General features: G+C 38.8%; 2 protein-coding genes across 10 annotated transcripts in view; one reads left to right on the top strand and one right to left on the bottom strand.

Moving 5' to 3' along the window:
- The window catches only part of LOC122554413 (mesoderm induction early response protein 1-like), a 62,999-nt gene that overhangs the window by 40,928 nt on the left and 8,579 nt on the right, over positions 1-13,492 (top strand). For all 9 annotated transcript variants that reach the window (XM_043699400.1, XM_043699399.1, XM_043699402.1 and 6 more), the window contains 2 exons: positions 7,397-7,548; positions 11,963-12,044. In XM_043699400.1, coding sequence (XP_043555335.1) covers positions 7,397-7,548; positions 11,963-12,044 — 234 coding nt within the window. The remainder of the gene's footprint in view (positions 1-7,396; positions 7,549-11,962; positions 12,045-13,492) is intronic.
- Positions 10,552-13,492, bottom strand: part of slc35d1a (solute carrier family 35 member D1a) — a 67,051-nt gene continuing 64,110 nt past the window's right edge. Inside the window, exon 13 of the transcript XR_006312988.1 lies at positions 10,552-11,814. The gene's annotated coding sequence lies outside the window, so the exon portion shown is untranslated. The remainder of the gene's footprint in view (positions 11,815-13,492) is intronic.

The raw sequence follows: 13,492 nt of genomic DNA, 5'->3' as shown, positions 1-13,492 counted from the left end.
GATGCTGGAAAAGTACAGCAGGTCAGGTACCATCCTGGGGGCAGGAGAATCAATGTTTCGGGCATAAGCCCTTAATCGCTCTCTACTCTGATCTCCAAAATCTGCAGTCCTCTCTTTCTTCTAGCTCTCTGGGTTAAAGAATTATAAGATTCACCACCTTATGAGTAAAGAACTTCCTCCTCATATCATTCTTATATGGTTTACCTCTTATTCCCTGACAGTTTTCCCTGGTTATGGAGCCTATGTGGAATCTTGTGAGGCTTCTGAAGATCCCAAACATATCTTTTATTTACTGTTAGTAACATTGGCATCGAGAAAGAATTTGCTATCAGGCAGCAAACTGCAAGTGACCAGCGGGGTTCCACAAGGATTACTGCTGGGACTGCAACTGTTTAAAGTATATATCAGTGATTTTGGAGGAGGGAACTGAACATACTGTAGGCAGATTTGCAGCACACACAAATAAGTGGAAAAGCAGGTTGTAAAGGATACAACAGTTTACAGATATTGGTAGATTAAGTAAGTAAACAAAATTGCAAATAGAGTATAATGTGGGAAAATGTGAAGTTGCTCGCTTTGAAAGTGAGAACAGAAAAACTGTTGCAATAAACTATTTATTAACCAGCATCTTTGGAGCCAGGATGTGCAGGTTGCTCACCTATTCCAGTTGATTAAAAAGGTCCATGCTAATCAATGTAAGAACACGCACTAAGTAATAGAAATGTAATGCGGGGCTATATCAAGGCTACACTTTATTTACAGCATAAATCACTTAAATAATATTGCAAATTTGTCTTAATTATAACTTAGCGGCAGAGAGCCTTCTCACCCGCACCCTCAACTGACTATTTGGACATTGCAGAGATCGTAATACAGTAAATATTCAGTATTTCAGGTCCATAATTTTTGCCGGTTTACCAAGAGTGCTGGTTCATAAATTGCTCGTTAAAACATAGTTGCTGTACTTAAATAGAAAAGGAACTTCAGAAAGTTGCACCACAAAGGGACATGGGGTTACTTTTGCACAAAAGACGGCTAGTACAGGAACATAGGTTACTTTTGCACAAAAGACGGCTAGCACACAGGTGCAGCAGGTAATCCGGAAAGCTAATGGAATGTTGGCCCTTCTTTCAAAGGGTTAAGGTATAGGAACATAAGAACCAGGAGCTGGAGTAGACCATCTAGCCCTTTGAGCCCCTCTGCCATTCAATAATCTTTTTGTGGCCTCAGCTTCATTTACCCATCCTCTCACCTAAATAGAGTTGAGATTGTGATGCTGGAAAAGTACAGCAAGTATGAATAAGGAAGTTTGACTGCAACAATACAAGGTTCAGGTGAGACCACATCTGGACTACTGAGATCGTAAGACATAGTCATAGAGATGTACAGCACGGAAACAGACCCTTTGGTCCAACTTGTCCATGCCGACCATATCCCAACCTAATCTAGTCCCGTTTGCCAGCGCTTGGCTCATATCCCTCAAAATCCATCCACATAAGAGCAGAAATTAGTGATTTTCCAGTCCTCTTGGACCCTCCCTAATTCCAGTAATGATCCCTGTATGGACAGTTTGTCTTACGAACAAAGGTTAAACAGATTGGGACTCTACTCATTGGAGTTTAGAGGAATGAGAGGTCATCTAGGATTCCTCAAGGGTTCGGTGTGTTTTGATTTCCTTACCACAAAGAACTGTGGGGCAGAGTCCTTGTCTTTGTAAGGCTGATGTGGATAGATTCTTGATCAGTAGGAAATAAAGGGTTATGGGGAAAGTGCAGGAAATTGGACTTGGAGTGTCAAATCATCCATGATCCTCTTGAATGGCTGACTCTTGTTCCTATTTCTTATGTTTTGACATCCTCAAAACAAATTCCAATGGCTTTGTCAAATATAATTTCCTTTTTCATAAATCCATGTTCTCTTTGTCCAGTCCTACCAGTTTTTGAGTCCAGTTCTCTCAGTCTTTATAAGAGACCCTGATTGTTTTTTTTCCCTACTACTGTTGTCAAGCCAATAGGTTTGTAGTTCCCTGTTTACCCTTGCCTCATTTCCTCAATAGTGGGTCTCTTATGCTACCTTCTAATCTGCAAAAACTATAATCTATAGAATTTAGTTTTCATTAAACAATGGAAGCAGGTTATACTAATTCCTGCAGCATGTATTATAATAGAATTTATTAGTAATCTTTGAGTAAAGACATGCTTGAATAATAGCCACCACAATATGATTGACCTACTCTTCTCCCTTTCATACTGCTTGCAAAATCCAAAGACAAATATTTAAAATTCAATAAGGACAACTTTGTTAGAATGAACGTTGAAGTGAATTTTAATGTTAAGGTTAGGAGATGGATTGAAAGAAAGTGGGGCAGATGTTCAATGGAATATTTCAGGTGTCTTTGAATAAGTATATTCCTATTGTAAGGATTCTAAAGGGAGGGCCCACTATGTGGTTGATTAAAGTTAAGGAAGGCCTCAGACTTGCAAGATTGTGCAAAGATGAGTGGGATGTTCGATGAATTTTTAAAAATGACTGAATAAATAAAAGGTTAATCATGAGAGAAAAAAAATGAGTATGAAAGGAAGCCAGCTAGAAATGTAAGAAACATAGTAAAAGTTTCTTCAGGTATTTAAAAAAGGAAAAGAATAAGTAGTGAGTGTCGGTCCTCTAAAGTGAGAATAGGGGAATTAATAGTAAATTTAAGGAAATGTTAGATGAAATGAACAAATACTCTGTTTCTGGAAAAATTCCATTAGACTAAGAAATATAACTATTCAAAAAGGGAGAAGGTAGAAAACAGGAAACTAAAGGCATCTGTCTGGGGTACATTTTAAAATGGGTCTTTAACAATGTTAAAGCTGGGTAATTAGGAAAAATTAAAGGTAATCAAGAAGAGATAGCATAGTTTTGTTGAAGAGAAATCACCTTTAACTGATTTGTTAGAATTCTTTCAAACAGTAACGTGTGCTGTAGATAAAAAGGAACTTGTTAATGTACTGTAGTTAGATTTACAAAAGGCATTTGGCGAGATACCACTTAAAAGGTTATTGCACAAAGTAGGAGCTTGTGGTGTAGGGTGTAATATTAGAATGGAAAAAAGATTGGCTGGCTGAAAAAAAAATGCAGAAATTATTCATTGTCTCATTGGCAGGATATGGCAAGTGCAGCTCTACAGGAGTCTGCTGGGGTTTCGGCCCTTTACCATTTATTTGATGCCGGATAGAAGAAGCAACGGCGTTGTAGCTAGATTAACAGATGACTCAGCATAGATAGGAAAGTATGTTTTGAAGAGCATATAAAAGAGTTTCAGATGGATACAGCTTACTGATCAGGCAAAAATGCAACAGACGGAGTAGAACATGGGAACATGAGAGGGTTCACTTTGGCAGGAAGAATGATAAAGGAATACTGGAAAGACAATGACTGATTGAAATTCTGGGGTGCAGAGGGTTCTTCGATTTAATGCATTAATAACAAATTTAGTTTGCAAGTACAGTAGTTAAGGTTAGTGAAATGCTGTCCTTTAATACAAAAGAGATTTGTATATTTGAGCATAAAAATGAAAATACACCGCCACAGTTAATACGGGGCATTGGTGAGGCCACATATTTAATAGTCGAAACTTTATTGCTGGAACAGCACAGCAGGTCAGGCAGCATCCAGGGAACAGGAGATTCGACGTTTCGGGCACAGGCCCTTCGTGCCCGAAACGTCGAATCTCCTGTTCCCTGGATGCTGCCTGACCTGCTGTGCTGTTCCAGCAATAAAGTTTCGACTTTGATCTCCAGCATCTGCAGACCTCACTTTCTCCCCACATATTTAATACTAAATGCAGTAGTAGTCTCCGTATTTACAGAAAAATGTAAATGTGCATGGAAGCAGATCAGAGAACATTTACTAGATTGGCACTTGAACAGGTTATTTTATGAGGAGAGCTTGCACAAATTGTACTTGTTCCCCTTGGAGATTAGAAGAGCAAGGGTGACTTGGTGTATAAGATGAAAAATGGTCTTGACAAGCTGGTTGAGAGTAAATTCAGGACGAGGTATTGCTCACTACTGTACTACTTACTTTCAAGTCCTCTCTACTGTCTTAGTTTTATATCTTAATTTGCCAGAACACTGGTTTCAGTATGCTTCAGCTGGAGTTTAGGTACATAATTCTTTAAGAATTGCATTGCAGGCAGACAGGGTGGTTAAGGTATTGAGCATGCTTGTCTTCATTGCTCAGACTGAGTATTGGAGTTGGGACATTGTGTTGAGGTTGCACAGGATATTGGTAAAGTCATTTATGGAGTACTGTGTATAGTTCTGATTGCCCTAGTATAGGAATGATATTAAATTGAAGATGGTTCAGAAAAGGTTTACCAGGATGTTACTGGGACTGGAGGGTTTGAGTTATAAGGAGAAGCTGGATAGTCTGTGCACATTTTTCACTGGAGTGTAGAGGTTGAAGGGTGATCCTTTAAAGAGGTTTATAACACCATTGGAGTCATCAGTAAGGTGAATAGCAAAGGTCTTTTCCCTAAGATGGGGAAATTGAAAACTAGGGGGCATATTTTTAGGTGCGAGGAGAAAGATTCAAAAGGACCCCAGGGGCACTTTCTTCAAGAGGTTGGTTCACATGTAGAATGAACTGCCAGAGGAAGTAGTAGATACAGGCTGGCTTATATGTAGAATGAATTGACAGTGGTAGATGCAGGTATGTTATAACATTTAAAAGACAATTGGACAGGTACATGAATGGTTTAAAGGGATATGAACCAATTGTAGACAGGTGGAACTAGTTTAGTTTGGGAAGCTTGGTCTGCATGGACAAGTTGGACCAAAGGATTTGTTTCAATGCTGTTTGATTCTGTTTTAGGTGCTGCCTTTTAATTCAGCCCTAGCTGCACTCTCTAAACAGACTAACTTTTGCAGTCATGCCAGTTGTTGGTACCTATATGGACCACAATGACTCTATCTTTTACCCTGCACCCTCCCAAGTTTCTCTCCAATACAGAGCAGATCAACAAACTCTGGTATCGAGCAGGTGCAACATAACCTTTTGGACTCTGTCAACTGCTGATAGCTGTCTATTCTCCAGACTAAACTGTCCCTTACCATTACATTCCTGTTGACCCCTCCAGCTTGAACGGTTTCCTGTTTGTCAGTGTCATGGTCAGTTCAGATATTCACCCTGTAGCCCCTGTTTTTCCGCATACACACTATCAGAACTTGAGCTCTCAAATAAAAGCAAAATATTATGGATGGCTGGAATAAAGTTCTGGAGAAACTCAGAACTCAAATTCTGATGATGTCTGTGGAAAGATAAACAGCTTTTCAAGTCTCGTATGACTTTTCTTTGATTAGTCACACTGAACTCAACATTTAACTCTGTTTCTGTCTCCATAGATGCTGCCAGACCTACTGAGTTTTTCCACTTCGATTTTATTTTAGAATTTCAAACCTGTTGGATAATTGCAAGGACTTAGGCCAACGTTCACTCTAATTTTCTTAGCAGCTGCATGGGCCTTTGAGGAGCAAAATCTGGTACCAGAAGTCAATGCCATGTTAGGCATGCTGATCAGCTTAGGGGTGTACTTTGGCTCAGGCACCTCCACACCTACAATCTTGATCCCATAACTTTCTCCCTTACTGTCACGCCACCTGTCCTTGACTATGGACCAAATCTGCTGTCTCTAACCTAACAGGTGTGATTGTCTCCTGGAACTAGAAAGTGTCCAGTTAAAATATCTCCTGCCCCTATCGATGTGTTACAATGTTTGCAGCTCAGCCTCCAGTTCAGTGACTCTGAGGCAAAGTTTCTCCAAATGCAGACACTTAGTGCAAATGTGTTTGCTTTTTAAGCAAAGGAAATGGGTATCTGCATTCTGGAGCCACCATTTGTCACCTGTTTGACTGTTTCACTAATTGCATTTTGAATGTCTTCTATAGTCCTGCCTGTGCTTGGAATTTTTTAAATTGGGGCGGCACGGTGGCTCAGTGGTTAGCTTGCTGCCTCACAGCAGCAGGGTTCCAGGTTCAATTCCAGCCTCTGACGACTGTCTGTGTTGAGTTTGCACATTCTCCCAGTCTGTGTGGGTGTCTTCCGGGTACTCATGAATCGGTCAGGTAAATTGCCCATAGTGTTAGGTACATTAGTCAGAGGGAATGGGTCTGTGTGGGTTACTCTTCGGAGGGTCAGTGTGAACTTGTTGGGTCAAAGGGCCTGTTTCCACACTGTAGGGAATCTAATCTTGAAAAAAAAAATTCTACATATCTTTATTGAAATTCTATAATTAAGATAAATAATAAAAACTCACCAGTCTACCTAAAAAGCTTTTATTACTCTTGTAAGATATGTAACTGTTTGAACCTCAGTTACTAAATCTACCCATTTTGAAAATTAATGACCAATCAAACCAGTTATGCTTTCCTGCAAGGTCATAATCTGGAACCATGGATTGGATACATGTTCCTGGCTGTCTCCTGTTTTCTGTTTCTGTTTTCTGCATCTGTTCTGTTGGGCCCCGTAGAAATTTTGCATGTATCAATGTGTCTTAGTCACCTGAAAAGATCGTATCACAAAATGTTTGCCTCTATCTATCTTATTATTTAGACTTGGAGGCGAGGATGACCATTTTAAAACTAGAATCAAAATTCTTACAAGAATTTTGCTGTTTGGCTCTTTGCTAGCACATTCAAAATTGATCCGACTACTTCGAAGAGTTCATGGTTTTAAACCTTGGTAATCATTATTATAGGAGAATCGACGTTTCGGGCATAAGCCCTAAAGAAGGGCTTATGCCCGAAACGTCGATTCTCCTGTTCCTTGGATGCTGCCTGACCTGCGCTTTTCCAGCAACACATTTTCAGTGCTGATCTCCAGCATCTGCAGTCCTCACTTTCTCCTCTAATCATTATTATACCCTGGAGTCATGTGACCAAGATGAGTTTGATCCTTAATTTTCGTTGTTAGCCAGGGTGTTATTTGGGTATACAATAGTCCTTATGATCTTGATCAGAAAGAAGTCAACATAAGTTGCTGCATCTGCTGTTATCCAACTTCAAACCTGAGTGGAGACTAGCTAAGATATCCCCGAATGTTAGATAGCCTGCTGAAAATTTTTTGTTTAGGCTTGTTCCTGAAGAATTGTCACTTGAGTGAACTAATGAAAAATCTTATGCCACAATAAGTAACTACTTGGAGAAAAATATTACTGGCAAAGGGAAACTTTATTTGTTTTTAATTTGCCAAATATTTTCTTCAGATTTCAAAGTTTTTTATGAGACATAAGGATTGGTTATATCTTTTGTAAAAGTGGTACTCTTTTGTAAAACCTAAGATGCATAGTGAGCACAAATATATGGTCTAGATAAAAGCTGTGCACTAATGGATCTTATGAAAATCTGTCTAGTATATGAGAATGAAGACCAGTTGTTGTGGAATCCTGATTTTCTGCCTGAGAATAAAGTGGTGGAATTTCTTTGTGATGCTAGTAAGCGCACGGGTGAGGAGAAAGGATTGGATGCAATACCGGAAGGCTCGCACATAAAAGACAATGAACAGGTTTGTAATATACATTGAAATTGAAAGTTGTTGTTTTATTTGTTAAAGAGAAGCAATTTGCAAATGAAGTCAAAATTTTGCAAAATAATAGTTTAAATCATTGAATTTAAAAGTCCTAAAACTCTACAGTATATCTATTCTTTTTTGAACCTGTTCAGGCAAATGTAGGAAACTGGTATTACATTTTAGTTTAAACGAACTTAACCATTCAAGAATCATGAGGTAGTGGCAAACGTTTGCCTTGGGTAACATCACTAACAACATTATATAAATGTTTTCTTTTTGCTTATTCTTTCATAGGATGTAGGCATTGCTGGCAATGTCAGCTTTTGTTGTTCATCCCTAATTCCTGTGAACTAAGTGGCTTGCTAGGCCATTTCAGAGGGGTAGTTAAGAGTTAACCACATTGCTGTGGGTCTGGAAGTCACTTGTAGGCCAGACTGGATAAGGACTGCAGTATCTTCCCTGAAGGGCATTAGTGAACCAGGTGGGTTTTACAACAGTCAATTTTGGATCATGGTCACCATTACTGAGACTATATTCCAAATAATATAATTGCATTTAAATTCCACCAGCTGCCATGTGGGATTTTATGCCTGAAGGTCATTAGCCTGGTCTGTGGATTATATTCCAACGACATTATAATATTTGAATCTTTAGTTCAAAGTGCAGATTATTTTGAACTGGCTATTTAAACGACACTTTCTATTATACAACTTCACAAAATAGGATTTTATTCTTCAAAACCAGTAGAACGTGCCTTGCTTTTAAATTTAAATTCTGAAACAATTTCAATATCCAAATGATTGCAGCAATGCAGACAATCAAGTCATATATATCTATTAAAATTTATATTGTCAACATTCTGATTCAAAATGTATTAATTTCCATTGTCAGACAATTTTGAAAATTTATTTTGGGTTTATTTTACTTCTATACTATGTATGAACAGCCTCTTGTATCAACCATACTTCAGTTGATAATACTGTGGTCTCTCAGTCAAAAGATTCTGGTTCCAAGACTCCTCTAGAGCTTGAAAACAAAAGGCAAGACAAATACTATGTGCAGAACTGACAGAATGCTACACAGCCAGGGTACAATTTTTCAACTAAGATACTAGAACAGTCGCCCTTGGTAGCCATAAAAAGTCCAATAACATTATTTTACAAAAGTCCAGGGCAAGTTATTTTTGGTGTTGTATCCAATATTTATCTCCCAGTCGACATCCTAAAAAAGTTGACAGTTGTCTCAACAGTGTTTGGAGTTTGCAATATGCAAATTGGCTCTGAAGTACTTTGAGACACCCAGTAGTTTTGAAAAATGTAAATGCAATTATTTTCCTTCACTTAATTATCATAACCTTGGTAGATCTAGAACTTCATCCTGGCTCCCTCTTAGGAACCAGTCATTTTCGAGCTTGCATGTTAGTTACATGTCATGATTCAAAATTAAATTGTAAATTATCCTTTGCACTATATTGTTTTTAAACTTCATTCAGGGTGTTAGCTTCACTGGCTGGGCCAAAGTTTATTGCCTGTTTCTCATTGCTGTTGCATAGGTGGTGGTGAGCTGCCATCACTGCAGTTCACCTTGATGTAGGTACATCCAAATTGCTGCTGGGGTAAGTTCAAGGATATTGACCCAACGACATTTAAGGAACAACAATATTGTTCCAAGCCAGGATAGTGAGTATATTGATGTGGACTTTGCAGGTGGCTTTATTCCCAGGTATCTCCTGTCTTCTCCTCCTCTTTAGTAGTGAGCATCGGTTTAGAAAGTGCTATTTAAGCAATCTTGGTAAATTTTGCAATGTACCTTGTTGATGGTACACAGTGCTGCTACTGTGCATTAGTAGTGAAGGAATGAATGTTTGCAGTTATTGTGCCAGTCAAATGGGGTGGCTTAACCTCGAATGGTATCAAATTTCTCAAGTGTTGTTGTAACTCAGCTTATCCAGACAAGTGAGGAGTATTCCACCTCACACCTAACTTGTGCCTTGTAGATGGTTGGCAGGCTTTGGGGAATAAGGAGGTGACTGACTTGCTTCAGGGTTCCCAGCTTCAGACCTGGTCTTGTCACAGTGTTTATATCTTGTCCCTCAGAGACACTTGCGTCCCACGAGTAAATTATAAGTTTCATACGTAATGGTGGCCACCAGGATGTTGATATTGGGGGATGTCGGAATTGGTCATTTCAGTCACATAAGTGCCTGGTAATGCTTCTCACCACCTGTCTCCAAACCTGGATATCGTCTCAGTCTAGTTGCATTTGGATGCGGACTGCTTCTGTATCTAAGTTGCAACTAGTGCTGAACATGGTTGAACATCCTGACTTCTGACCTCATAATGGAGAGAAGGTTATTAATGAAACAGTTGAGGTTGATAGGGTCTAGGGCATTACCTGAGGAACTTTGCAGAGATATCCTGCAGCTGAGATGACTGATCTCAATAAAGATACTGTTACTTTGTGCTCAGTGTAACTTCATTACCAGCAGAAGTATTTTCCCAATTCCAATTGGCTCTAGTCTTATTAGAGCTCCCTGTTCTGCTATGTTTGGTCAAATGAAGTCAAATGGCATCAGGTCAGATTTGGGTAATTTAAACTTGCCCTCAGCTGATATATCAACCCTCCTCCATGTTAAACACCAGTTGGAAGAAGCACTGAAAGTAGCAACAGTGGAAAAACGTACTGCGGGTAGAAGTCTTCACTGTCCATTACGAAGGTTTCACACTTTTACTCCCAGATTTTGCCACGTATTGGAGGAGTCAACATTTGAACTTGACAGAATCCAACCTGACCATCAGTAAGACATTACTGCTGCATAAGTGCCACTGAACAGCAGTGTCCCTATTTGGCAGATGGAGGGAACCAGGAAGATGGTCAACTCCGTCTTAATTGATTTGCTGCAGTTGCATCTGTCTCTCTAGTGAAGCTTCATCTCAACACTCTATCATCTTTGTAGAGACAAAGTCTTTCTTTCTTTCACATGAAATTTACCGTTGATCATATTGTATGACATTTTTGTCATGATAAATGAGTTTCAGAACAGATCCAGCAGCTTAGAAATGGACCTCCAATAGGTGCTATGAGCCATCCGTGTCAGATTTGTACTTCATCAAAATCTGTTACCCCAAGACCTAGCTTATACGTCCCTACCTTGACCATCAAACCAAAATATCAATCTTGCATTCAATGAAAAGGGCATGTTAGGAGTAGACTTATGCGAGAATAAAAATGAAGGGAGGAGACTTTTGAGGGCATCCTCTAACCCAAGATTCGAAGTAGGGAAATTCTCTATGCAATATTCAGTACTGTAACTCCTCTTTCTGAAAAATCCATGTCCATATGCATCAAGACCTGGACAACTTTTAAAGATTAGACTGATAAATGGGACATTTTGCAGCATTGAAGTGCTATCTCTAAGTCAGAATCTAGTCATTTCTGTTTGGTATTCAAGATATTACTGTTGCTATGGATTACCAATCTGAAACTGAACTGGACCCACCATATAAATCGTGTGACTGTTGAGATGGGCCAGAGACTGGGAATTCTGAGGCAAGTAACTCAACTCATATTACTGTACTGTCCAGCATCTGCAAAAAACAACAAACTGCAGATGCTGTAAAATACATCATCTACAAAGCACAAGTGATGCGTGTGATTGGGCTGCTCGCCACTTGCCAGGATGAACGCAACTCCAATACCACTAGCGTCCAGGACAAAGCAGTCTGCACCGATATACACTTCTACCACCTTTTTATATATTTGCTGCCTCCTCTGCTAACTTGCACTGACAGCCATATCTACAAAACACCTCATTTCTGAAAGCACCTTCCAAGCATACCACGTACCAGGAAGACAGCAACAGATTCATGGTAATGCTATCATCCTGCTAGTTCCTCTACATCCAACACACTATCCTGACTTGTAACTGTTTCAAAATCCTGAAACCTCCTTTCTAATAGCACTGTAGTGGACCTGCACCAGAGAAATGTAGTGCTTTCACAAAGCTTGCTTCCATTTCATGAGATTTTTCTAATTTTCAGTCACATTACATTGATAAAATTTGAATTATCCTCCAGTTCATATAATGCAACATGTAAGAGGAGATGCTTATTAAATAAACGTCGTGCATAAACTGTCTTGTCACATTCGTAAGATTTTTGTGATTTCCAAATGGAAGTCTTGGGATCCTGTTGAGCTGAATTATTAAGACTGTTTCGCAGGGGCAAGTTGCATAATAATGTGATTTATCTCTACTCGAATCTAAGAAAAAAAAATTTTTTTTACAAATCAAACTGGATAAGAATGCTTCAAATATCAGTATATACAATAAATTCATAAGAACAGAATAAGGTTTGGTTACTAATCCATAAAAAAATTTAAGTTATGAAAGTTTCTTTTATCTTCTCAGGCCTTGTATGAGTTGGTTAAATGCAACTTTGATACAGAAGAAGCATTGCGAAGATTGAGGTTTAATGTAAAAGCAGCCAGAGGTAAAAACATATTCATTTCCCACTAGGTGGTGGTGTTTCCTTTTCAGTTGAAAGCAGAACAGTTTAGCACGTTAGAAACTATTTAACTTGGCTTAATAGTAATTTTTTGTTTTTAAAGATCTGTTGGGATAAGATGCTTCCTTTTCTCCTTGCTCTACATTTTTCCAACTATCTAACTTTCCCACAACTTTTAATTTCAAGGTTATTTCACCCATTTCACATTCAGTTACTTTAGTTAAATTTGACCAGAGAAATGTTTGTTTCCTCCACTTGAAATGTATTCGAAGTCTTTCAGCTCTTTATTGATATATTTGTAAAATTAAGCTGTCCATAATACATGCATCCCTATTTCCAAGGAGAAAGTGAGGACTGCAGATGCTGGAGATCAGAGCTTAAAAATGTGTTGCTGAAAAAGCGCAGCAGGTCAGGCAGCATCAAAGGAGCAGGAGAATCGACGTTTCGGGTATAAGCCTGAAGAAGGGCTTATGCCCAAAACGTCGATTCTCCTGCTCCTTTGATGCTGCCTGACCTCCTGCGCTTTTCCAGCAACACATTTTAATCCCTATTTCCAAGTTCAGTTCAGATAATTGCTTAAGTTATACATTTTTCCAAAATTCAATTGAGAAATATGATCATATTTGATTTGTATCTATGGCAGCCATTTCTTTTTCAAATTGTGTAGTTCTGCCCTTGATAGAACATTTAAGTTTCAATTTCTATACCTGAACAGTCTGCTAATATTCATCTCCAAATACTTCTAAACAGTTTTGAAATTATCATACACTGCATGGGAACCTTTACTGCAAAGATCTAAACAGTAAATGTTAATTTAATTAGGTGGAAATTTAAATTTAAACCAGCAGTACTATGGAAGCTTTTGATGGAATTAATTGAAAGACAACTTTAACTATCTGTATCTTTTAATTAAGATTAACTGATTGCCTAAAGAATGGCTACTCAAATGCCTTCCAATGCCAGTACACAAAGTACTATCCGAGAGTAGCAAACAAAAACTTTTTGTTTCCTTACACACCCCTTATCCCAAATCCTAAAACAAAGTTATTGTTGTAGGTACTTTACAGTTACTTAGAGCCAACAAACATTCCCAAGTGGCAAAGGAAAAAAAACTTGAGCTGTCCATAGATCACCTACAGTTGCTGTAACCTAGACAGTTTGTTTCTATAATTTGTAACTTTAGAGGAAAGCCTTGGTGAAATGTCTGTTAATAAAAACTGAACCTGGCTGAGAGATTTTTGGGGTTTTGTGGATCTGTCAACCATTCAAGTAGAAAGTCTCAGCTCTGCTCTAAATATTATGAAGCTCTTTAAATTATAGCAGTATTGTATTTACGAATTGTGTTGAAGGCTGTATACCTATTCTTCTCTTGTCTCTTACCTTCTCTCTCCCCCCCCCCCCCCCCCCCCCCCCCCCCCCCCCCCCCCCCCCCC

This window comes from Chiloscyllium plagiosum, chromosome 11 (assembly GCF_004010195.1).
Source record: "Chiloscyllium plagiosum isolate BGI_BamShark_2017 chromosome 11, ASM401019v2, whole genome shotgun sequence".
Lineage (NCBI taxonomy): Eukaryota > Metazoa > Chordata > Chondrichthyes > Orectolobiformes > Hemiscylliidae > Chiloscyllium > Chiloscyllium plagiosum.
Note: the sequence above shows the minus strand (reverse complement) of the source record. Positions and strands in the feature narration are given on the sequence as shown.